We start from the raw sequence: 25,978 nt of genomic DNA, 5'->3' as shown, positions 1-25,978 counted from the left end.
CTGATGGACGGTGACCTAGTCTTGTGATGGATTCTTTGCAGAGTGAGATTGAGGTCTGACGGTGCAGCTATCCCTCGCCGTCGAAGCGGGGGGGACACCCACAGCCCACCCCGAGGGATGGGTCCTGGCATAGACACTCCTCCTCGAGCAGCGGCCTGCCCTAGCAGCCCCCACAAAATACCTCTTAACAGGGGCAGGATTGAGAGTCCTGAAAAGCGCAGAATGGCGACATTCGGCAGTGCAGGCAGCATCAATTTCCCAGACAGGAAGGCCTTGTCTGATGGCCACCCGCTGAGATCGACCTGTGGATCGACTAGACACAGTAGTCTCGGAGATCAGAAATCTCTAGAAGCAGAAGCGCTTGCTGAGGTAAGAGGGTTGTGAAGTGGCTCTTGGTGCCCAGGGATCGAGACTTTAAAATAAACGTCACTGGGGTAGCGCCGCAGAGCCCCTTCCATCTCAACACACTTCAGAATATACAGTGCTGTTGTAGCTGTGATGGTTTAAAGATAAAAATGAGCAGCCAACAGCTTGCCTGCTTTTCCAACTGTACTGGTTGGTCTAATAAAAGATACTGCCTCCTTCCGCAAACCTTGTTTCTTCAAAAAAAATAGGCAGAAAAATTCAGTCCATCACGGAAATGTGCTGGCAGCACTTGCCTCCCACAGGGAGGGAAGCGCATTATCTTCATCTGATGCTCCATAAGGAGCTTAGGAGGAGAAAACTGGATTTGCCAAATCAGAATTTGACTGATGCTCAGTGTTTGGAGAAAAGTGTTTCAGGTTTGTTACTGGCTGTTTGTAGCTAGGACCTCGATATGTTAGTCTAATGCCAGTGTGATACCTCCAGCCATGCACCATTCGGTGTCACATTAGACCATCAGTTCCGCAGAACCTGTTAAATTCATGTTGCCTCCAGCATAGCCTGCAGGTCTCTCCACTGCTGGTGGGAGGCTCCCAGCCAGGTTTCAGGCAGGTTTTACCGTTTTACCAAGCCTGTTAACACCTCGGAGAATGGTCCTTCCATGGAGCAGGCTGCACAATCCTCCAGCCTCTCAGGGACCCCCTAGCTCAGGCACAGTCCCTGCCAACGTGTCCCAGCGGCTGTGGGTTGGGCCCGTTCGGGGCCTGGGATGCTGTGGGGACCGGCTGTTCGGAATCCCCTATTTCAGCAGTTACCCGGCAGCTTGCTTCATGCCACCCTCAGGCAGGAGCAGCAGCTGTAGGACAGTTGGTGATGCCCAGGCAGAGGGGTGCAGCTGCTGGGGGGGTGCTGCTGCCCACCACTGGCAGCAGCTGCTGTGCCACGGGGTTTGGCAGGCTCTTTTACTTAGAATCAGCTGCTTTCAGTGGGATAATGAATGATGATTGCAGAAAGGAAGAACTCTTACTGTCCTGTTTGCTTTTCCACCAGCCATGCTCCTTGTTCTCTTGCTCTGCAGCACGCTGCCCAGCTTCTCTGTCCATTAAGAGCTTGCTTGTGGTGTGATCAATTTACGAAGTTACAGCCATAGCGCAGCACGTACCCTGAGCGATGGCTCGAGCTGGGGTACCGCGCCCACCCTGGGACGGGATAACGGCATGCACGGAGTCCCCAGGTTCGGCTGATGGGCAGCGATGCCCAGGGCCGTATTCGCCAGGTGTCGTGCAGGGCTGTGGGGTCCAGAGCCTTCAGAGGGATGGGTGAATGCTGAGGGCAGAGCACGATTTGGACAATTTTCCTTGGCTTTTGTGGTTTTTTTTTGTTTTTTTTTGTTTTTTGTTTTTTTTAAACCTTGTAAAAGATTCTCACTCAGCTGGTGTAAATAAATACTTCCCTGGAAGTCTGTAGGACTGCTGGGCTTGGTAGTGCTGAGGCTTAGCTCTGGGAGAATATTTTCACTCATTATCTGAACAGCTTAATAGAATAGGAGCTAAGCTGATAATTATTTGCCTTCTGCTGATGCTCTGAATGTTACCTGAGGCTCATCGAGTATCTTGTATGCATTATAAAATTAAGGACTCTTCTACGCAAGGACAGGGAGGAGACAGGAGGAGAAAGTAGCCACTAGAGCTACTTTGTAAATGATTGATTCAGTTGCCTTAAGTCCCTTTTCGGATGGTCTCTTTCTGAGTTCCCTCATTCAGTTGAGGTGGATTTAAGTGAAGCTGAACTAGGGCCCCTCTATTTCCAAACGAGACCATCAGAACTACAGCTGTAGGCAGTTCAGCCAGTTTGCTTTCAGTCTGCATGTCTGGCTGAACTGGGTTCACCTGCTGGAGGGTCTGTGTGTGCAGAACCATGGAGGCCGTGCGGTGAGGGACTGGGGCCCATCTCACCTCTGCCACCTCCCTTTTGTGTGTGGTGAGCTCCCATCTGCTGCTCGCTCCACCTACAGCCCTCTGCGTGTCCACCCCATGTGTGCCATTGCCCTGTAGGCACAGGGATGGCAGAGCTCCTGCACGTCTTCAGGGCCTCCTCCTTTGGGGAAAGCCCACCCTCAGTGCTGTGGGGGGGTGGAGGTGTGGACAGGCTGGTGTTCACCCCATTGCTTGTAGTGCTCGGGGTTTTCTCCCTTTGGAGCTGGTGACCCAACCCCTGCTGACCCGGGAGATGTAGGGTGCCTTTGTGTGGCCAGGTTGGGCTTTACATCTTCCCCCAAAGCTCCCACTTTGCCTGGAGGCTCTGTCTTAGGTCAGAGACCCCCTGCACACTGGGGCACACCAGGATGGGGGGGCCTCTCCCCAGGGTGGGATGCAGGAGAGTGGGGTGATGTTGTGGCACGGTGCTGACGTCCCTTTGGTGGTGGCATTTGCAGGACATCGAGAAGACCATGAGCACAGCGCTGAACGAGCTGCGGGAGCTGGAGAGGCAGAACACGGCCAAGCAGGCCCCCGATGTGGTCCTGGACACGCTAGAGCCCATGAAAAACCCCCCAATGGGTGCTGCCAACTCAGAGCCTGCCAGCCCCCTCCATACGATCCTGATCCGGGACCCCGATGCTGCCATGCGGCGCAGCAGCAGCTCCACTGCAGAGATGATGACCACCTTCAAGCCCGCGCTGTCGGCCCGGCTGGCCGGGGCTCAGCTGCGGCCCCCGCCGATGCGGCCGGTGCGACCGGTGGTGCAGCACCGCTCCAGCAGCAGCAGCAGTTCAGGGGTGGGCAGCCCCGCCGTCACCCCCACTGAGAAGCTCTTCCCCAGCAGCTCGGCGGATAAATCTGGCACCATGTAGGCTGGGGCGCGGGGAGAGCCAGCACCTGGATGGCGGGAGCAGGGCCAGCAGCTTGGCAAAGCCCCGCTTGGCCAAGCGGCAAGTCTGAACCGTGCTCAAGAGGAACCTCTCCAAAAGGCGAACAAGTGCGTAACCTAGGCCCAGTGGTTGATTGTACATACGTGTGTGTGTGTGTGTATGTACATATGTGTCCACACACACCTCCATCCGTGCAGAAACACTTCCCAAGCTTGCAGTCCTATGGCAGGAGGAGATGGTGGGTCTGTGTGTTGGCACTGGAGAATACAAGCTCTGTGTAGAAGTATGTATTAAAAAAAAAAGTGTACAGAATTTGGTGACTTTTTTTAAAAAGTAGATTTACCTCAGAAACTGGCTCTGAAATCTCCTCTCTAGAGATGCTGGGTTCATGTGGGTTTTTTTCCAGGCTATTTGTGTGCGTGTGTGTGCGTGGAGGTCCATAGCAGCAGTGCATCCAGCAATACAAGGCCATTTTCTGCACCTCTTGGCACTTAGAAAAAGAAAAGGGGGGTGGGGGGAGATACAGGGGGGGTTGTTCAGTCCTGGCCTATGGAGAAGAGCTGGAAATGCATAAATGATGGCATAGGCTGGCTGGAATGTCTTTTCAAGCTGAATCGCGAGACACCTGGAAAAGGAGACGTGCTCCATCGGCGTGGTGCAGGGAGGAGGACACTGCTGCTGCACCGAGGCGTGGTGCTGCCCTGCCTGCGCTGCAGGATCTGCAGAACTCTGATTTTTCTTGAAGATTTCAGAATGAACAAGGACTAGTGACAAACCTGTGGTAAAGCATAGAGTAACTTACACAGTTTTGAGATGCTTCACTTCCCTTTCCCCACACACTTTCTTTTTCTTTTTCTTCCTTTCCTTTTTGTGTTAAATCCTAGTGGTATCTCGACAGATGGGACTAAATGGGTGAGGAGGCTTTGTTACAACAGCGTTCCTTTATTTGAAGTTGCACAGCAGTACGTGAGGGTCTTGATTCAGATTGCATTGTCTTGCATGAAAAGCATGAGCCATATTTGACCATATCAGATGCGGAACCGATCTGATGGGGTGATATTTTGCACTTTCTGTACTGTACTATATAATACAACATTTTGAGTTTATGCAAAAGAATCTACATTTTCTTTTTTCCTCTTGAACATTTAACCCAGAGAAAAAATATGCAGAAAGAGCTGGGGATTGCATGGTACTTTGTCTGATAATCAAGTCTTTTCTGTAAGTGCTGAATTCAAGACACTCTGTGCTTCTCCTGCACGTTTTTTTTCCTCCTTGTACAGATTTCCATGCAATGACCCATGGTTTAATTTGGTCACTTCGCATGATCACATACAACCCCAGCCTGAAACGGGCCATCCTCAGTCTCTCGGCTGCATAGAGAAGCCGCTCTGATGGCTCCTTAATGTTCGTCCTTCCCTCCTGCTCTGATTTCTGCAGTTCTGTCTGTCCCTGGGCAGAGAAGCTAGCGAGCCCTCCTGCCTCATCCAGCAGTCACCTGCCCAGGGATTATTTTAATTTTTTTTTATTCCACCCTTCATCTTCCTTTTCCCTCCGCAGCGCGGACCGCGGCTCGTGCGGGGCTGGAGGAGCAGCCTGACGCCCGAAGGCAGCAGGGGTGGCTGAGCCCCTCAGTCCTGCACAGCTCGCCCCTGGGCTGGGGAGCTCGCCCGCAGCCAGCTGCCCCCAGCCCCTGCGAGGCTGCTGGTGCCTCCGTGCCGGGCACAGACCTGGCACCGTGACCCCGGGGGCTGGCCCGGTGTTTGTTCCCGTGCCCAGAGCATGGGCACGTGTTGCTCCCGAGCCTGGCTGCTGCCCCTGCCAGTCCTGTATATATTGCTGTACTTGCTTCAATGCTGGGAAGTAACTGTTAACATGTAAACTGTACAAAAAATAGGCTAAGGTTAGATGAAAGCCAATGCCACTCACCAAATCTTTGCACTTAGTAGGTAGCTCAATGTAAAAATAAAACCCAATAATAATAATAATTAAAAGTGAAGCCGCAAAGCTAACCTTTCAGTGTACAGTGGGGGAGAAGTACTGTATGTAGTGATTCTGTCATTGTTCTCCGTATAATGCTGTAAGGGGAAATGGTGTTTATGTACTTGTCTATTAACATTGTTGACATTTGTAATTACCCAAATTGGTTCATACTGATGTTTATTTTTCTTCATAATTTTTCCCCCCTTTCCTAAGTTAGGCTAACCCTGAGGTCAATGCCTCTGTCATTACGGGCAGCAGATGTTCAAACAGTCTGTCAGTCTGGTCTAGTAATGAACCAGCAAATGTGCTTTTAGGGGGAGGGAAGAAACCCATTTGGCACAAGAGCTGTGTATTCGTTGCCAGTAATTTTTTTTTTTTTTTTTTTTCCATTTAGTTCCTGGAGAACATTCACTTTGCCAGTCTTCTGGTTTTTTTATATATACTTTTAAAGATGACTTGATAGCAAACCCATGTTTATTAGGGTTTCGGGGTTTTTTCTCCTCCCTTCTTACTTTTGAAGATACGGTACGAGTTCCAGTGTCTTTCTATTAAATTATTGCCTTTTGTTTTCCTTTGTTTTGTTTTGTTGTGGGTTTTTAATATCTTTAAGTGCCTTTTTGAGCACCAGAACAAATGCTTGGAGTTAATGTCCTAGGAGCTGTACACATCCTGATTTCCTTTGTACAGTTGCGTTGTGCTGGGGGTGATTGCTTTTAAAGTCCTTTTTAATTTTTTCTTTTTTTTTTCTTTTTTTTAAAGAAAAGAAAACCAAGACTTTTGTTGAAGAATAAACTACCCCTTTTTAACAAGGTATTCAAGTTGTAGTTTTAACTACTGTAAATTTAAGGGAAGAAATGTATTTTTCTGTAAGCTAACTCGGTACAAAATGGAAACGCATACATTGTAGGAGAATCATAACTGGAACCTGCTCATGTTTTGTGAGTAACTTCACCCCGATCCTTGATACCTCTCTAAAGGTGTGAAGACTGTAGGCTTCGGAGAGTTCACAGGGCTTTCACTGTGAAGACTCGGGGCTGCGTAGCGGGCAGCGGGAGCACCCTCCCCGCAGGGCCCGGCACAGCCCCTCCTCGGGCACGGGGCAGGGAGAGGAGGGTGTCTTCATGGAGCAGTTGTTTCTCTGCTGTGCAGAGCGAGTGCCGACCTCCGGCTCGGCTCCTGCAGACCCCACCGCATCCCCATGACCTGCCCCATCCATCCTGTCCCGTGGTGCTGTACCCGCCTCGGGGAGGGGCAGCTTGGTCCTCACCCACCCTCCCCGGCCCTCAGCATTGCCTTTGATGGTGCTGACTCAAAAGCGGCGGCACCTGTGGCATGCTCTTCTGTGTACAGACTCAGCAACATGTGCAGGCGTGTCGGTCCTGGGCAGTGACGACAGTGCACTTTCTTCCGTAGGCTGAAGTACCCCTGGTAGGTCATTTTTGTAAACCCTGGACTGTGTTATTTAACTAGCAGTGTTGTGGTTTTCGCAGTGCGGCAGTAGATGTCCCGAGCCTCATCTGCTTCCGAGTGGCTGGGTTGCAGAGTCTGGTGGGGATGGGTTTGGTTATGCTGGGAAGCCTAGGAAACCGCTGGCTGGCTGCCCTTTGTAACGGTCGTCGTCCTCCTCTGGTGTTGTCTCTGTAACGTATGGTGAGATGCCGTTCAGCTAGAGTGTCTGAGTGGGTCCTCTGTCATGTATGCTGATGATGCCATGTAGATGAAGCCGCTGGTTGGGTGTGGACTCATCCCGTTGAATAAAACTGCTTAACTTTTCTCAAAAACACCCGCTGTGGTTTCAGAATATTTGCTGCCTCTGGGAGCCAGTGGGCCAGCACCCCTGCCTGCACCCACACCCACGCCTGCTGTTTCTCCGTGCTGGTCCCCTGTGGCCAGAGGCGGTGGCCCTGCAGCACCCCTGCCGCAGCATCCCCGTGCCGATGCCCCATAGCCGCGAGCCAGGCCCGTGGTCGCTCGCCCTGGCTGACTGTGTGTTCCGCTGTGTGTGTTTAGATGAACCGCTGAGATCACAGATGGGTTCTTTCCTCTCAGCCCTGGGCATACGGTGAAAATACGCAGGAAAGAGAGATGTAGGCCAACAAAACAACAAACCACCACCTCCAAGGGGATGTAAATCTGCCCATTTGTGTTGGTGCGGAAGGACCTGTGCTGAGCTACACCAGCCAAGATGTACCCCACGCTTCAGGTGTCTTCTTTTAAATTTTACTTAAAATGCATTTAGGTAAAAACAACAGGAATGTTCTTCTATTTTATTTCCAACAAATCTTTGCCTAGAAGCTCACTGGACTGAAACTGCAGTACTTAAAGGCTGAGGAAGATGCTGTAGGAGTCTTGCTAAACTCCTGGGGCGAGGGAAGGACCACTCTGTGCACCTCCAGCTCCCAGCGCAGGGACCGCTGCCAGCCCTGGGTGCCTGCACCCATCTTCAGGCACATGGATCCCTTTGCAAAGCTCCTGCCAGGCGAGAGTGCCATTGGGCCGTTGATTGCTCGCGCACAGGGAAGGCTGTCTCAGGTGGGGAGCTGGGCCAGCTGAGAATGCTCAGGAGAGGCCTCACCTTCCCCTCTGCCTGCATGAGCATCCCGGGACCTTGGCGTCCCTGCACCTCGGGAGGAACATCAGCTCTGTGAGGCTGGGGTGATGCTGAATGAAGGCAGCGGGACGGCACTACCGCGGGGGCTGGCGCCAGGGGCAGGGACATGCTCCCCATCGTGAGCAGCCTTCCCATGGTGGGTCAGGGTGGATGCCCAAGGAGAGCTGGGTTGCGCGTCCCCACTACCCTCCCTGCTCGCCCTCTGTGTTTGGGGGGCATCGAGAGTCGATCTCCTGTCGCTGCTGCCACAACTTCCCCCCCTTCACGCTGTGAGCCCCTCAGGTGCTCGGCGCAGCAGTGCTCGCCTGTGCAGCAGCATCACATCAGCATTGCTCTCGAAATGCAGAAGGCAGCTTTGGTAGTGAAGCCTTGAAAGAGTAGGCTTGCTTTCTTTTTTGAAAGCTGATTACACAGCACTAATTATCACTGGAGGAGCAGAGAGGGGGACCACGACGTGGTGCTCTCATGTCCCTCCAGACACTTGAGAGCCCCTTCATGCCTGCGGGCTTCCCAGGGATGGAGATCTGTGGCAGCTCCCTCGGCCTCACATCAAAGGGTGGGGGTATGGGTTGTTCCCCTCCTCCATCACTGGTCCCCCCAGGCAGCTCTGCCTTGGAGGGGTCTACCTGCTGCCTGCAGCTGGGGCTCCCTGGCACAGCCTCTCCAGGACTGGGGGCCCTGTGCCTCCACCCTCTGCCCACTGCTGTTACCGACAACTGCCCCCTCCCCACAAACACCCGCTGTCAGCTGCTGGGCAGCCAAAGCTCCTTCACCTGGTCCATGATAGCCCTGCTGCTGGAAAACCAAATCCAAGTGTCCCCCCCGCCCTGCCACTGAGGATGTGTCGCACTCGGCTCCAGGAAGGGGATACGTGCCTGCAATGCACAAGTGGTATCAGACAAAAGCAGCTGTCAAAACGAGCTTAAAACAAAGATGATTTAGTGCTTGCTCTATGGCAAACAGGACAAGAGCGATTATCCCACCCACCAAAGGGAAGGAGGAGGGGGCTTAGGGGGACGTGCAAGCCAAGGAGATGAACAAAAGCTCTTCCTGCAGCGGCAGCTGATCCTGCCAGGCACCACGGCCGTGGGGACCGGCCTGCGTTTGCTTTTGAACATTAACTGGAGCCAGCTAAGTGGATATGAAAACCGTGGCAAGTGCAGGGGGACATTGTCCCTGGCAGCCTGCTGTGTGTTCGGCCCCGCTGCCACGGCACAGCCGGCATCCTGCCATGGAGGTGCCCGGCCCAGCCCCCAGCATCAGGCACCCTTTGCCCATAGCCCCCAGTGCCCGTCACCCTTCAGCTGGGGCTCCGCTCTTTATGTGCGGCACCTCAAGGCACAGCAGCTTTAACCTATGAGACTTATTACCGGATAAAGCAGTGTAATTAAACGGTTTTCCTAACGCACATGTGCTGCTGGTTTCATCAAAGGCCTATGCTGCATCTGCATCCAAATCGTTCTTCTGCTGGGCTCGGAGCTGAGGAGGTCCCCGCAGTTACACCGGTATTTAATGAGCCAAATGAAGCCTCTGAGAGAAAGTGTCAACGTTATCCGTAAATTGAGAATTGATTTCCAATTAAAAGTCCCTGTTCCCCAGTACTCCTAATTCATACAGGCTCGTGTTAAGCTATTTATCCTTTCTTCTCTTGACAACAAGGCTTTTCGTGCCATAACTGGGATACTGAACGGGCCCTGGGAGCCGTGTCCTTTGTCACTTGGCCCGGTGGCAGGAGCTGACCCCAGGGCCAGGGCATGTGCGGCCGCACATGTGGCACTGTGCACCAGACTGCGCCGGGGCTCGCCGTGGTTTTACTGGGAGACAGCGGGCAACATCCCTAAAGATGGTCCAGGGGAGAACGGGCAGGGCAGGAGGACACAGCTCTGCCTCGTCACGCCTAGGGTGGCCACCTGGGCCCAATTCTGGCTACGCTTAGAAGGGAAGAGGCTGTAAACCGGCGGGAGCGGGGCAGCAGCGGGACGTTCCCCGCCCGGGATCGCCGTCGCCCCTCGCTTCACCCGCCCCCCGGAGCGCTGCCGGAGCCAGGCGGGACCCCGGGGAAGCCGCTGTGCGGGGCCGCCGGCTGCCAGGGCCCCGCCGAACGGCAACGGCGGAGGGGCTGGGGGCAGCCGGGAGCTGCGGCTGTGCCGCGCTGGCCCTGGGGCGCCGGGGCCGGCCCGGTGTCCCGGTGCCGGCGATGGGCTGCCGGGGGGACCTTCCCCATCAGGGCTCCCGGTGCGGCGCCGGGCGGCTGCACAGACCCGCCTTCGCGGGGCGGTTTGGGGCGACAAACCTGCGCGGGGGCCCGCTGCACGCCGCCCCCGAGCCGGGGCTGGCAGCCGGGGCTCGCCCCCGGTGCCTCCCACCCCGCCCGTGACTTCCCCCTCTCCCCGGTGCCGCCCCCACCCCGGTGCTGCCGCTGCGGAGCCGGGCGGCAGCGGCCGCTCCCGGCGCGGGCACAGGGCGGCGCAGCCCGGCAGCGCCTTGCGTGGCCCCGGCCGGGCGCGCTGGGCCTGAGCGACCGGCGGCCGTTAACGGTTAATTTCTCCCCATCCCGGCGCGTTCTTAACACCGCCCTCGCTCTTCCCGACGGAGCGACGATTTGCCGCGGCGGCAGGCGCTGAGCTCCGGCGCCAGGCCCCCACCGCAGCCCGGGGCGATGGTGGCCCCGGCCCCTGCCGCTCCCCGCGGTCCCCCCGGGCCCCCAGCGCGGCGGTCGAGGGACAAAGCCCCCTGCGCGGCCAGGGCGCGGGAGCAGGCGCTGTCCCACCCTAGGAGCCGGGGCGCTGAGTGGCATTTCCAGCTGCTGGGTGGGCAAAAAACTCCGGCGCTGGACAAACGGGGGAGCCGGGAGGTGCCCGCCTTACCTGCCCGTCTTTTCCTGCTGCTGGTTCGGGGACTCACCCCGCTCCCGACCCTGGGGGGGGCCAGAGACCTCCCTGGTTGCTTCAATCCGATCCTGATGCGCAGCAGCTGCAGGAGCGGGGCTGGCGCCGTCAGCTACGGCTTGTGTGGGGCCTCGCCGGGGGGGTGGGCTCTTTCGGCTCAGGTGGGGCTCCCCCACATCCCCAGAGGACAGCAGACCCCTTCCCCTCCCGTGCAGGCAGCTTTGGGCACAGCCGCAGCTGGGGCAGCACAGGGTGGCTCCAGGCTGCCAGTGCCACCCCGCTCCGTAGCTGCGCGCCCACCCTCTCCCCCTGCACCGGCAGCAGCCGCAAGCAGCAGGGTGCAGTGTTGGCACAGCCCAACACCCACTGAAGGGGCACCCTGCGCTGGGGGAGGTCCTGGGGAGAAAGTCCCTGGGGGCTTCAGCAGCGGGGCAGCCCCAGGCAGCGGCTGGGTGCAGGGGGTGGGCCCTGGCGGGGCACTGGGGCAGGTCGGGCACGTGTGAAGGTGCAAGGCGTGTGAGGTGGGCACGCTCCTCGTGTGCTCCACAGCATTGCTGGGTGAGAGCGCATCGTCTGTGCCTGAAGGCACAAGCTGGGTGAAGACCACTCTGCCACTGCTTCACTGCTTCTTTGGGTGAGTGTTTGCCCCAGACCGAGTGAACAGCCACACACCCCTGTGGGCTGCAGTGCCCATCGCCAGCAATGCCGACAGCCCCCTGGGCCAGAGAGCCCCTGGGGCTTTGCCTTGGGACTGAGGAACTCCCGAAATTGCAGCCCTGGGTGCTGGAGCTGTGCTGTCCCCTCTGAGCTCGTGGGCAGCCGGGCTGAGCCCGGGGGCTCCAACCGTTCGCCTCCTGCACTGAGGGCCAGTTGCTGCAAGAGGTGCCGATAACTGCTGGCTATGGAGCCGTCTGCCTTCAGGAAAAGTCCTATATATAAAATAGCTATATAATTGGTGGTAGGACAACATCCCTGGGCACACAGGTTTATGTTCTTATCCGCATAATGTACCTTCGGTCAGTCTCTTTAATAATACATGTGTGATGCTAAGTGCTTCTTGGGTAGGACACTGTTCAGCTGGAGGAACAGACTCGTTTCTGGCTGGATAACGAGCACAGGTATTTTGTTTGCAGCTGCCACGTGAGGCTGCTGTCTCAGAGTAGTGTGCGCTCGTAGCTGCACAGTGAGCTCCAGCCAGCATTGGGTTTGCAGGAGGGCTGATGCTGAGGCGGGCGGAGGGGACCCATGTGTCCCTTGCCCACAGCTCGTGTGTGCGTGGCTGGGATGTGCTTATGGGTGTTTGCATGCGCACCCCGGACACCTGCCCTGGGCTTAAGCGTGAGGAGTCTGCCTAAAAGGCCAAGTGGCCGTATCTGAGCATATTTCTGTTTAGCTGAAAATCAAGACCTGAATCATTTCTCTCCAGCAGGTCTAGTTACTTGGCTGAAGTGGTAATAATCATTAACTTTAAGTATGAACAATAAATTGAGGGTATTTCTTAATTTCTATGGGCCAAATGCAGCATTTGCATTTAAATTAACTTTCCACACTACTGCACGCTAACATATGTGTTGATTTCCCTCTGAAGTTAAAAATGCACATGTATATATGTAAGTACTTCCCAGTCTGGCGTATCGGAACGATTACCAGACAAAGCTGCAACACTCCTCACCCCACAGGAGCACAGAGCTCTGGGATGGTGAAGCCCATCAGAACAACATGGGCTTTGGGCCCGCGGGGACCTACGGCTTGAAGGTGCCTGTGGTGCCCTGGCAGCAGACTCGGGTGCTGGGCAGGTCGGGGCGTGCCGAGTGCTCCAGCAGGGTTTGCTGGTGGTTTGTGAGCAAGAGAAGGCAAACCCCAGAGCAAAGCTATTCCTGTGGGCATGCTGCGGGTGGGCTCTGTTTCTTGTTTTCTTTTTTCTCTCCCCCCTGCCCTGCCTCAGCGCTCTGCGGGGCAGGAGGTTCCTCTGGCCCCTGAGAAGGGCATTTGTACAGGTGGGAGTTTATCCCTTGGAAACCACTGCAGTATTTCCAGGTAGCATTTCCAAACTTGAAGTTGGTTGAATCATCGAGGACTATTAAGGAAGAATTCCCTGTATTTTGGGAACTCATCCTTCAATCTTGCTCTTGTCTGAAGCTGGTGACGCTTTTATCTGAGAAAGGCAAGGCTTTAGATAAAGGTTTCAAAGTGCTTTAGAAATGAGCTAAAGCTGTTTCTTGAAAGACTGATACTTTTGTCTGCACTATATTGTAGAACCATTCAAGGGTTCCCGTTGCTGGCATATGTACAAAAGTGCTGTAAGAGATTTTTCTCCACCTAGATTTCTGCCAGAAAAGCAAAGGGAGGGGGACATTGGAGGCAAACTTGCCATTTGGCTGTTAAATACCACTTGACTCTTGGTATGGAGAGTGGGGTATTTAGAGCCTTGGTATTAGGTTTATTATCCTATTGTGCCTTTAACTTGGTTAACCTCGCTAGTTACCAAAAAGGACATTGAAGTGTATATTCATGGCCTCTGCATTGCACTGCAATTATCTGCCAGGTTCGCTTGGGCACCGCCTTGTGAATCTAACAGCCTATGCAAATCAAAGGAGAGTTGATGTGCATGATGATTTGCATGTGCGTGTACAGTTCTGTTTCTGGATGCAGACTGCTTGACTCAGAGATGGATGAGATCCACGTAGATCCGTTGCTCCCCGTGCCGCTGGTGAGCTGCACGAGCAGCTGGCCATGGCCTGGCTCCGGGGCCTTGCGCGGGCACCTCGCTGCTCCAGGGTGTGCTGGGGGGCTTCGCCGCCATGACCCTGGCACAGGGTAATGCCTTGTTGCTGCACCTGCCTGAGATTTTACATACAAAGTAATTGTGCGCTAAAAAAATATCTAGCTTGACTATTTCCGAGTATTTTGTGTTTTTTGTCCTGATGCCAGGGAGAGTTACTACATTGCACAGGAACTTTCTCCAGAACATTTTTTCTCAGCATTTCTTAATACTGAGATTTGGGTATTTTATTAGAAAGGAAAATCGGTAAAGATACAAAGAGCACAATAGCAAACAAATGATTTCTAAATAGTTTTTCCTCGAGCTTGACTCTTAATCTTATCTGATTCAGTACAGGTGAAACTCCCTGTCCTTTTCCCCAGGATTGGAAATCGGGTGCATTTTCAGTGGAACAGGCTCCAACAATAGTGTCAGTGGAGGGATGAAGCTGATCTGTAATCTGGGAGGGGAAATTAATACGTTTTTTTCTCTTTTTAAATAGGTTGCCCTAACTGGAGCAGCCTGTCTTTTGTGAAATATGTGCATCATAGCATATCATCTCTGCTATTTTTTTTCATAGAAAATTTGATGGCAACATTACTCTTGAGCAATGATGTGAAGAGGGGCCAGGGATTGTTGCTTGGCTGAGCAGGAACAAATGCAGTGTTTTATGGAGCACATGTGGCAGTGCCTTTGATTTGCAGTGGGACCCATTTGTTTTTCAGACAATATTGACTGGGAAGGCAGCTTCCATCGATTCCTCCTCGAGGACTCTTTTGTTTTCTCCTTTTCAATAAATGGTGTTTCCTTGTAAAAGCACCAACTTTTCCTGAGATAAAATAGACCTACCTGAGGTGGCAAACAACAGGATTAATTAAGATGTTTCCATCTGCAGCTAACAAAGCGGCACGCAGATGTAGTGCCGGCTCCACTGGAGGGCCCGTAGCTGTCACCCCACATGCTGCCCCTAGCTCCCTGTCCCCCCAGTCCCTGAGTGCAGCAGCAGCAGCATCTCCTGTACAGGTGCCGAGGGCATGTCTTGTTACCGTGAGGCATCTTGAGATGGAGAGGTACACGGTGTTAGTGGTGATGATGTAGCGCTTCCGTGCAGTTTTTATCCTTACAAAGCCAGGATGGCACAGCAGTTGCCTGACTGCAGGGTTGTGCTGGGGAGGGTCTCAGGACAGAAGCGCACCAAAGGGTGTCAGGAGACACGTGTCTTCTGTCAGACCAGCCAACATACAAGCAAGCTGTTGGATGTGTGATTAGGTGACCAGCTGGTTGAGGAAAGAGAGGTCAATTCCCTACTTGCGGGTAGTACTCCTAAAGCCCAACTCCCCCTCATTGCCAGAGACCAGGGACCCCAGCCCTTCAGAGCTGCAGACCCAGCGGGGGCTGCAGCAAAGAACCCAGCACCTGGCTGGGAGCAGAACCGTGCACTCCTGGGAAGTGTTTCTGGTAATAGGCGTGTGCTGAACTTGTGTTCAGTCCGACAGCATCAAGGAACAAGGTCTTAATTACATCTAAATGTGATGAGTACAAGCTCATTGTTACTTTTTTGAGATGCCGTGTTCTCGCAGGGAGGCTGGGAAGAGCAGGATGGCCCCAAAGCCGGTCAGCAGCGGGAGAGGCAGGGCAGACAGGCCTGTGTTTGGTTTTGTTCTGCTACTTTACTTCCCTTTGTGCCTGCCCCATTATTATGTCCTTACCTTTGATAGGATTATCCACCATCAACAACAAAGTTGATGAAAGGAGCAGGAGATTTCAATTGCACAGTAGAAGAAACACAGATGAATTTGTGCCCAGGAGCATCTCCTTCTGTCTTCCTCCAGTTGTTGCAATTGATGCTGCTGGCTTTCATTTGCCTCTAGCATTCATCCCCCATCATCATAATCATACCTCCTCATATACAAGCAGGGAAGCTTCTTCCCAGCACCCAGAGCAGCCCTACCTTGTGATGCAGCATTTTGCTTTCAGGCCCTTTTGGCAGTGAGGAATAGGGTTGGTGTTGGGAGGGGGTGCCTGGCCTTCCCCCAGGCTCCCTGCCTGGACTGGGGGTCGACCTGGCCTCCCTGCCTGGGTCTGGTGGGACCTGCAGCACCCACCATGGCTGAGACGTGCCCAGCGCAGCCCCTGGCACTCTCCAACACAGCGTGTTTTAGCCTAGGAGATAAATTGCCAAATGCCAGGGGGAAAAAACCCAGTGCTCATCACATTGAATTAACAGCACGTGCAATAACGGGGTGAGAGTAATTTGCGAGGGGATGTGGATAACGTCTCGCCTACGAAGCACTTGGGTCTACAGCAGGTAGGAGCTGGCAGCATCTGCTGCTGCTTTCTGTGCCCCTCAAATGCCAAATCTCGGTGTCCTTGCTGCCATTTAAAGTCTTTGGCTGGGGTGGCCTGTGACTTCCCTCTGCCTGTCGGGTCTGTGGTAACCCCCTAGGGCTGCTTTCTGCCATTATTTCTGAGCCAATCTTTTCTTTGAGAAAACCAGGAAAAAAATATCTTTTTCATCTTCTGGAACTTTGGCCTTGACCCCTTGTTCAGTGTCCAAATCATCTTCCCACTCCTTCCCCTCCCTGCGCCCTGTTAGTGTCTCTGGCTTTTCTTGTGCCAGTTTGGGTGCTGTTTGGGTCCCCTGTGGTCCAGTACTCCCTCCAGCATTCCAGTACAATAAAAGGTGTTTCTCTGCTGGACAAGGGAGCTGCCAGAGCAGCAGAGGTGCCAGAGGGTGCCTGGCCAAGGCTGAGTGTTGGGGAGCAGCAGACGATGTGGCTGCTCGGTGTGGTCCAGGACCAGCACAGCTGGATGTCAGCACTGGTGAAATACAGCTGGACATCTCAGCCCACCTTCAGCAGCACCTTCTCCTGTGCTCACAATTTACCTGCTGTTTGTGCCTGTCCCTGTGGGAGCCAGGCTTGCCTGTCCCCGAGCAATGTACCCAGCAGGGCCCTGCACTGCAGGGGATGCTGGTGCGATGCACAAGGCAGAGATGCTGGCGGCACTGCAGCAGCATCTCAGACTGAACAGTGAACGAGCTCCTTCGTTCTGCAGTCCTGCTTTTTATTGGGCTGAGGGAAGATGATCTTTTCTAATGAAAACTTGTGTAAGTGCAAAGCCAGAAGACAAAGAGAGGACTGGGGGGAAAACACTGAAGTAACCGGTCCTGCTCTTCACTGGGGAAGAGAAACAGCACAGCACTTATTTTTAACTTTGTGAACGCTTCTGGAAAGCGTACGCTGGTGCTGAGCATGTGGCAGTGCCCCGACTTCACATCTCAGCCTCACCAAGGACCTGATAGTTGAACACAAGACTGCTCTGAAGTGCTGACATGAAACCTTGGCCTCCTCCAATCATCTTTCAGGTAATTAATTGTCAAGAAATGCTCAAAGGGTAATTTGCCTTTTATTTAGGTGGATCCAATAATTCAATACTTAGATGGATCTAACAATCATTCACTGTATGTGCTTTGAAGGTGCATCTAAGGGCAGTCTGTCACTTGTCATGGTCATAGCTAATGAATGAAAAAATGACATAGAAATGAAACCCAAAGAAAACGGTAGCAGAATTTAGAGTGATTAATGCTTTGAACCTGGACTTGAAGTGCAGCAAGTGCTTTCAGGCTTGCTGACTGAATGAAATAATCCAAATTAGTAATATGTTTTAATTTTGTTTTCCCTGCGTAAAGACATTAAAGTGCTTTTAGCAAATGATGTAAAGATTTTTCCATCCATGTTTAAAACAAAAATGGAGCACTGTGCTGTGGCATGCCCAAAGCCTGCGGGAAGCTCGTGGCATGGGCGGTGGTGGCCGTACCATCCCCCACGCAGCCTCTCCCGTGGCACCGTGGTCTGACTGCCCTGCAAATGGCTCCATTGGTGCTGCTGGTGGCAGTGGTCACCTGCACGCAGCTGCGGCTGGTGCTGTGGAGCTGATGTTGAACCTGGGGTGGGTGTCCATCTTTGGAGAGAGCAGCATCCCCTCCTGGTGAGAGCTAGGTCCCCGTGGGATGGTCTGGGGGCAGTGGCTCACCCTGGGCATCCCAGTTCAGGGGGACTTTACAGACCCTGGTGCTGCCTTCAGCTCAGGCTGATGAGCTGCTGGTCTCTGCTCTGACCTGCCTGGAGCTGCCCTGCCTTGCTAGCAGCTGGCAGACACCCTATTGCATTGACTTTGCTGATAAGGGTATACATTAATTGCTAAGGGGATGTATGAATTACACCTTCACCACTTGTGGCCAGACCACATCCACCTTGGGCCATTTAGTGCTTTTTTTCCTCCCTGATGCCCTGTGTCTGGGGCACGCTCAGCATCCAGGGCTGCCCAAGGGCTATGGGCTCAGAGGTGCTCGCTGCTGTCGGGCAGAGCTGTGGGAGCACGCACAGCCCAGCCACGTGGCAGAGCTTTTCCTGAGTGGATGCGCATGAGTTTTGGAGGCATTCCCTGCGAGCATGTGTTTAATTTCCTGTGGAGAGGGGAAAGGATTTGCTAGCTGAGATTGATTCTTGAAACTGGCAAAGCATATTTTAAAAAGTAAATTCCCCTGGGTCTGCCTGGTGATAGCTAGCCAGCGTGGGGGGAAACTGGCACCATGCCGCTGCGGTACATGCTGGATTTCTGCATTTTGGTTTTAGTTTTAATTCTAATATTTTCCTTTGAATGTCTCCCTTCCTACTCCAGCACGTAACCAGAGCAATATCCCCCACCTCCCTGGGGCTGCAGCCCTTCCCTTGGTTCTTCAGTGCTGACGTGTGGTCGCTGCGGGTGGTGGGTGTGCTGGGGAGCCCATCTGCACGGTGGTGCTCCTGGTGCCAGTGGTGGAGACCCCCGGCCGCCTCCAGCCTCCCTGCCCACCGGCTGGCCTCCAGCAGGACACGGCAGCAGAGCTGGGGTGCCTGCTCGGGGCGGGGGGGGGGGTTGGCTGTCCATGCTCCCAGCCTGAGCAACACATCTCAGGTGGCTCTGAAATCCTCCTCCACAGGGGTGTCTGCAAAGCAGGAGGGGCTTTTGCAGAGCCAGCCCCCAGCACAGTGTCCACATGCCCAAGATGCCTACAGGACAGGCTGGAGTGCATCTGCTGAAGCCCTTGCAGCCAGGTCTGAGCTTGCCCGCTCTGCTGAGGAAGCTGCACCGTGTCCTGTGCCTACGGTGGCCACTGTAGCAGAGGGAAAAATAAGAGTGCTTCCCCAACTTTTGTTAACTTTTTTTTTCCTTCCCCCTTAACATACACCTACAGGCTCACGCTCTATAGAAACCTTGGAAACCGGATTTTAGCAGGCCTTAGGGACTGCAGCATCAGCCATCTTCCCTAAAAGCTGCAGATCTGTGTGGAGTTGGAAACCTTTCTGTGATTGCAGCTCAGCTGAAAAACAGTGCCACGTTCCTGGTGCGCTTCAAGATCACTTCACTTGTCAGCTGGTTGGAAGACAACAGCTGTTGCAGTGTTTTGGTTTAAGTGTTTCATGAGAACAAAGTGCAGGAAATGGAATTTGCTGAATTTTAAATACATTTCACATATCAAGATCAGAGTAAGTGTTGCAGGTAAGCCAGTATTGCTCTATACCACAGAGACGTGTCTTCTCTCCCCAGAAATCTTTCAGGGACTTAAGCCTGGAGTACTTGATGCTATAAAATCAACGGTGTTTTATGTCTTGGAAATGAAGCTCCAGTGCTGGAGCAAAACTTATCCCAGCTCTTTAAATCTAATAATGCCCGTTGTCAGCATCCAAAGGTCAGGCACCCTCCTGACAGCAACTAATTCTACCCTGAGTAGCCATCAGTATGAATAAGACATGTCTCTGTGGACATGCAAATGTGTTTGGTTCTATTTAACAAAGATAAATATCTTAATTAAAGATAACCAACTGCCTGGAGGATTTTGAAAATTAGATGAGTATGAGCTCCACAGTGAGAGCTTGGTGCAGATGCTTTGTCTGCTTTCCCAGAGAACTCGGGCAATCTCTGGTGACCGTGGCAGGATGTGGCTCTGCGGCTTTTTCAAGGGCCCTGTGGTACGTGGCAGGGTGTCACTGGTGCTGGCCACCAGCCTAAGCCTTCACGCACCGGCTCAAAGCAAACGTGCTCGTTGCCCACCCGGACCCATCTCAGCCGGCAAGCAGTAACTCTTCTTGACAGAGCACCTCGCCGGTGAAGGCTGACAAAACGTGATGACTTTCTGTCCTCAAGCTGTTGTTGCATTCATTTTTTCACCCCCTTCATAAAAGCCTTATTAAAATTTGTATTTTTAGTAATGACTAGGCAGGTGCTGCAGCGTGCCGAAGCTGTGCCATGGAGCTGGGACGGTGCTGGGCTGGCGAGGGGCCGGGGCAGCGGCATTGCCACTGCTGGGCGGCTCAAAGGCAGAAGCCAAGCACTGGAGGCCAGAGCCCCTCCGAGGTGGGACCAGCTGGGCCTGTGCAGAGCCCGCCAGGCGGGGGGACACGCCAGCAAAGCACAACAGCGCAGAGCCAGTGCTAACGGGACTGGGGGCTTCTGGTTTGTGACTTGGCTCTTGGGCACTCCACGGGGCTGGCAAAGATGAGTGCGCTGGGCTCTTGGGATGGAAGCAGCCTGTCCCTGAGGCTTGGTGTTTCTCCCAAGTCTTTGTGCAGGGAGGTGGGAGCTGGCGTGGGGCTGGGGCTGGGGCGGCATGCTGCAGGCAGCGCCTGGGCTGTGGGCAGGAGCCGCAGGCAGAGCCCTCCTGCCTGTCCCTCCCGGAGAGGTGGTGATGGGCATGGGCTCTCTGCGTGCTCGCTGACCCTGGGGGCAGGAGGAGAGGGGCTGAGGGCTGTTGGTCAGCAAACGTGTTTCAGCACAGGCTGTGAGGAATGATGAACGGGGCCGGGATGTGGTGTTAAAGGCAGAGGACCGTGCTGTGAGGGGGATAGCAGCAGGGATGTGGAGGCAGGGATGGCTGTTTCATCTTGGTGTGACAGAATGGAAGGGCACACGAGGATGTGTTTATGTCTACTGGGGTGTGAACATGAGCTCTTGTGTGCTGAGGTGGAAGTCACCTCCGTTCTGCTCTCCTCACCGCTTTGAATCGTGAATGTGTTCTGTGAACATCCCTGGTGTGCAGCTGCAGGGAACCCCAGCGGGGTGCCCTGTGCCTCTGAACACGTCCCTCGCCTCCTGAGCCCAAACCACAGCAGGTCTCGGCTTGTCTGCAACGTGTGCCTCACTGGGGAGAGGCTCACATGGGTCCTGGGAGCCAAGCGTGCTTGGTCACTGAAACACTGGCTTGTGCTCCTTGGCTGCAGTTTAGAGAGCTCTGCACATTCCCTGCGTAGCAGCTCACTGTGCTGCTCAGCAAAAGAAGCTGAATTACTCCTTGCTGCAGCAGAGCCCCAGCTCTGCAGCTTCCTCTGCGGTCCCAGATCTCCTAACTGCCCTACCACTGGAATGACGGAGGGTGAGGAGGCTCACAAGAAGCCTCCAGGGTGAGATGCAGCCTGGTTTTTTTTTTAAAAAAAAGGTCTTACATAAGTCAAAACATCTGCTAGTGCATGACTAATGCCCTCCCTTCTCCCTCCTCCCCTGGCGTGGTCACAGAAGTTCACGGGAATTATATAAATGATTGTTTCCTGTAAAAAGTTATACATTGTTCATAGGTCTTTTGGGGACAAACCTCACGTTCAGCCCTCCATTCCCTTGCAGCATTTACTAATATCTTTGGATCCAACTGACGAACATTTTCTGCTGCCCCGCTGCAGTTCTGAAATGAGCCGATAACAGCAAAGTCCAAACCTATTGTTCCCGGCCTGGCTGGTGTGTGTGGAGCTTTATTCCTGCCAAAGGCAGCTTAACTGGGATAATCGTCTATGCTTTAAAGCAGAGGTTATTGCTGCATGGCGCTGACAGGTGAATTAGTGGGGCTCCGTAACGGCGCTGTGCCCATCGGCGTGCCTGGCGCGGCAGCCTCAAGGTGGCACTGGCCGTGCCCTCCCTGCCCGCCGTGCCCTCCCTGCCCGCCGTGCCCTCCCTGCCCACTGTGCCCTCCCTGCCCCCCGTGCCCTCCCTGCCCGCCGTGCCCACTGGCCAGCGTGCCGGTGCCTCCTGCAGGGAAGCGCTGACTGGCACCAAGTGCAGTGACAGAACTGAGGATATGCATCTTTTTTGTTTAAGGCATTGGCAAGCTCCTGGGATATTATGTTAGGGTTCATTTGTCTTATGAAAAGTACAAGGGAATGTTTTGATGACCTGACAGCTAACCCAGCCTTGAGACGTTATTGCATCCAAGCCGTCCTTTCCTGTTCCGGCAGTGCGATACCCTTCTAACTTCTTTGCTCACTTGCTCGCCTCTCGCTGCTTTAAACCTTTGACGGCTCCAGCTGGCTGGAGCAGGTGGGCAGTGACCGGGAGGGGGTGAGGGGCTCCCTGCCCTTCTGCTGCTGCTGGGAGCAGCCGTGGCACCCAGCTCTGCATGGGGAACCCGCAGCACCTCGTGTGGGGCAGGTGCCCCGTGCCCAGCCCAAGGCTGCTGACCTCCCCTCCACGTCCCGGCAGGACCAGTGCTGCTGTCTGCCCAGTACCACCCTGTGGGGAACTGGGCTAAATCACTTCTGTGCTGAGTCTTTAATTCTGTCTTGCTTGAGTTTTGTACTTGTTTTCATGCATGGATCTCTCAGTTCTGGAGTTTTGGGTCTGTGTCTCTAGTGCAAGTTCACGGGTCTGCGGCAGAAAGGCCGGGGGTGCCTGCAGGGATCCCTTGGCCTGAGGTTTCAGGGTCTGTTCTGAAAATGAGCTGCTTGGCACAAAAGGCTGCAGAAGGAGGGGTGTGTATGTGCTGGCCGCCGACCTTTCCGAGAGCGACTCTGCAAATCTGTGCTCAGCTGAGCGAGGGTCAGACCGTCCTGCCCAGCCGCAGCACGAGGCATGCCGGCACGGCTCTGGGGCTGTGTGCTGCTGGCAGGAGGAGCCGGTGCCCATCCTGGGTCCTGGGGGGAGATGGGGCTGCCCCTGCGGCCAGGTATGGCCAGGGCTGGGGAAACAGGCTCGGCTTGCTTCTTGCAGCTGACGCCTTTCCCTTGAGTGCATGTCTTCCCTTGGCCATAGCTGGAGCGGATGGGTGGATGCAGTGTGTGTCTCAGGCTTCCAAATGTTCACCGCTGCAGGATGTGCTCCAGGTTCCTGCTGTTCTGTGGTCTGGGAGGTAAACTGCTGCTGGAGTTACTAATGGACTTCTGCTTTTATCCTGAGTGCCGCAGGCTTCTCTACCAAGGTAGAAATCATGCAGTCAATTAAGTAATTACCTGGTGTTTCAGCTGCCAGCATACGAGGCTTTTTGGTTTTTACTGTTGGCGTCAAACCCTTCCTGTGCCTTCCTCCAGACTCATCAGTGATAATTTGTCCAAACTGCTCTGCCCTGTGTGGCGCTGGGGCAGCCTCCCACCCTTGGGAGCGTGCCCTCCCTGGCAGCTGGGCTTCGGGGGTGGCACAGGGCACTGCAGAGGTCACCACCGGCACCCAGCCTGTCCCTGTCCTGGCACTTTCTGACCCAGTGAGACTTGGCACAGCCAGGGCTGTGCTCACTGCTGGCACAGAGTGTGATCCTTTGGGTGGCAGAGCCGTGCTGTTGTGCTGGCCAGGAGGACTTAATAGTTTAGTCAACTTTTGGACTTTTCAGAAGAATGGGTGTATTTCATCACTGTGACAGGCCACAGCTCGTCAAGGTGCAGCTCTGACTGAGTCCCTCAGCATCGTGAACGTGAGCTGCGAGTCCCAAGGCTGCTGATGCTTTGGCACTTTCTTGACAGGACAGATGCATCACTGTGGAGCTGTGCCATGGGCATCTTTGTGCTGGGTGGGCCAGGAGGAGGGAGAAGACCAGAAGCAGACGTCAGGGTGGATCCTGGCTGGCTGTCACTGGGTTTGCCATCTCTGCCATGCAGGTAGCACATGCAGATTCATGGTGCCCGGGCAGTGCTGCACATATGAAGCATGGCCAGCCCCTGGGAAAGGCAACACAAAGCGCTGTCTGCACAGGGCAGGAACTTGTGGGAAGGCTTTAGAAATCCCAGTGGTAGATTACACTTTGGAAACATTGGTCAGAGTACATTTTCTAGCATGCTATGAATAGTTTGTACCTCTGGCTGAAAGCATTTCACTGTGTGCAGGACCTGCCTCTACTGCTGGAGCATCCACATCCCAGCCAGCACTGCAGAGCCCGGAGCACAAACCCCACAGGGATCTAGCTCGCTTTGCTGCAGCCTTTACTTTCAAACTATTGTCATGTGTTTGAGGTTCTCCAAAGGGAAATGTTTCCCTGCCTTAGGAACAAAACTGGTTTAATGGTTTTATTTTCTCTCCATAGAAAAATGTTGATGTCCCGAGTCTCCCCAGTGCTGGCAGAAGCCATCATCTCGTGACCCAGCCGATGTGCTGGCTTGTCTCCTGGATCCCAGCTGCGGAGCTGGCCTCGTCCTGGTGAGGAGGCTCTGTTCACCAGCATGCCAGGACCACCTCCCAGCAGATGGTTTTGGGACAGTTTCTGTCCAAACCCAGAGCTCCCTGTTCCTCCTAAACTCGACCGCAAACAGCTGGATCTCTTGGTGACCGGAGCTGGCAAGTGAGCGGTCACAGCCCTTCAGGGAGTTGCAGGGGAAGCGGTAGTGGTGGTGTTGGCAGTGCTGAAGTAGGAAGGTGACTTGGGAAAACATTGGGGAGCAGCTCCAAACCAATGGAGCATGCTGAAGGAAGTTATTTATTTTGAAAAACAAAACAAACCCCCAAAATTACTGAAAGAAGCTTTTGATCTGCGTGCAAACCAGGCGAGCACATGCACATACATGGCCCTTCAGTGATCCTCCCCAGCAAATAAGCAGGGTCTGTCTCATGCCAGAGATCGTGCTCCCGAGTTTATTCAGGGAAAAATGGGATGAACATCTGTCTGCAGGAGGTCCAGAATTCAGCTTGCTTACATCATTTAGTGAAATATTTACTGCAAGCGCTGGTGAGGATTCCTCAGCTGAGGAGTAATTTATTCTGCCTGTAAAAGCCCATTCTGTACAAATGATGAAATACCTTCAGCGGCGTGGGGATTTCCCGAGCGGGCTCTGCCCTGTGTGGCACTCAGCCACGCGTGGGACAGCATTGCACGCGTGGGACAGACACGCAGCTTTTGATCTGATTCGTGGAAAATCACCTGTGCCTGAGTCCTACTGCAGGGGTTTCTCTTCCTCTGCTACCTGACCTCCCCGACAGGCTGCCGGACTGTGCTGGGAGCCACTCAACGAAGTGGGGGATAAACTGGTTCTTGCTGATAACTGGGCTTATGTCAGTGTGTGACTGTTGCTGAAGCACAGGGGCTTTCTATTGCCATGTTGTTAACAGTTTTTCATCTTTCAGAAGAGAAAAATTATCTGCAGAGCACCAATCTACCTCCTTCAGCTGCAGCTGGTGCTGGGTACCTGCAGTGTAAAAAATCCTGTAACAAGGCTGGTTTGTATCTCCTGGGAGAGGAGCAGCCAGCGAACGCTGCCCGCTCCGCACACGGGGGCTGTTTAACGTGAGACGCAACTCGGCACTGGTGGGGGTTGATTACAGCCCTGGGTACACCTCTGCCTTTTGGGAAGCAATATCACTCCCCATGCCTGCCCGAGGTGCACCCACAGGACTGTGAAACCCCTCTGGGGTGGTTTCAGGCCATTGGGTACGTGGCCCTGCAGCGTCAGCGCCTGCAAGGGGACCAGGTCGCAGCTCAGGTGCCGGCTGCTGGGGCTCCCCACGCTCCCGTGCCGCTGCTCGGTGGTCTCCGGCAGCAGGGGGGCATTGCCAGCCCCAGCGGTGCCAGGGCATGGGCTGGGGGCTCTGCTGGCACGTGGGGCAGGGGCTGCAGCCCAGCCCGGGCAGCAGCAGCAGTGGGTTCCTTCGCTTTTGTGAGCTTGTGGAAGGATCGTGTGGTTCAGGACCACCAAATCGTTGTGCTGCTCCAGCTAATAGTTGTGATAAAAGAAAATCAATTTCTCTTGCACATATTCCTTTCAACTTCTCTGCATTAAATATGTTCTGTGGAATTAATGAGGATAAAAGGCAAACCACAACTTTGGAATCTTGACATTTGGGTTTTTTTGAAACATTCGGATTTTATTTGACTTCAGACTTATTCATCTCATGTTTTCTTAATAATTTTGAATTAATTCCCCTGATTTCAACCAGAGTGTTTGTATTGAAAATTTGTCACATTGATATTTTTATTTTATTTTTTCAGTGAGAAATGACACCTGCCTTTTTTTTTTTACAGTTTTGTATAAATATTTTCCATTTTCTGTCTCCAGCTTTCTGTTCCATGTCCTTGAATATTGATCTTTGGGGATACTGGTTATCAGAATATGACCGTGTTTCTGTGGTTTAATGTAAAGCTTTTCCTTTGCAAAGCAGCTTCATAGGAAAAAGTTTGGGTCATGGAGCCTTGAGAACTAATATCGCTTTGTTAAAATTAAGATAGGTCTGATTAGCTCACTTTCGCAGCATTCCTGTGGGCAGTAAACTATTGTCATCCTCTT

General features: G+C 53.8%; 1 protein-coding gene across 2 annotated transcripts in view; it reads left to right on the top strand.

Annotated features, from left to right (window-relative positions):
* SRGAP3 (SLIT-ROBO Rho GTPase activating protein 3) overlaps window positions 1–5,366 on the top strand; it is a 126,374-nt gene extending 121,008 nt beyond the window's left edge. The window contains exons 21-22 of one of the 2 annotated variants that reach the window (XM_080387549.1): window positions 42–369; window positions 2,798–5,366. In XM_080387549.1, the coding sequence (XP_080243675.1) occupies window positions 42–369; window positions 2,798–3,214 (745 nt within the window). In that variant the 3' untranslated portion in view covers window positions 3,215–5,366. The remainder of the gene's footprint in view (window positions 1–41; window positions 370–2,797) is intronic. The other variant, XM_080387550.1, reaches the window with a different exon arrangement.
* The last annotated feature ends 20,612 nt before the right edge of the window (window positions 5,367–25,978 follow it).

Source organism: Falco punctatus, assembly GCF_963210335.1.
Source record: "Falco punctatus genome assembly, chromosome: 4".
Classification (NCBI taxonomy): Eukaryota; Metazoa; Chordata; class Aves; order Falconiformes; family Falconidae; genus Falco; species Falco punctatus.
The sequence above is the reverse complement of the archived record's forward strand: the minus strand, read 5'-3'. Positions and strand labels throughout refer to the sequence as shown.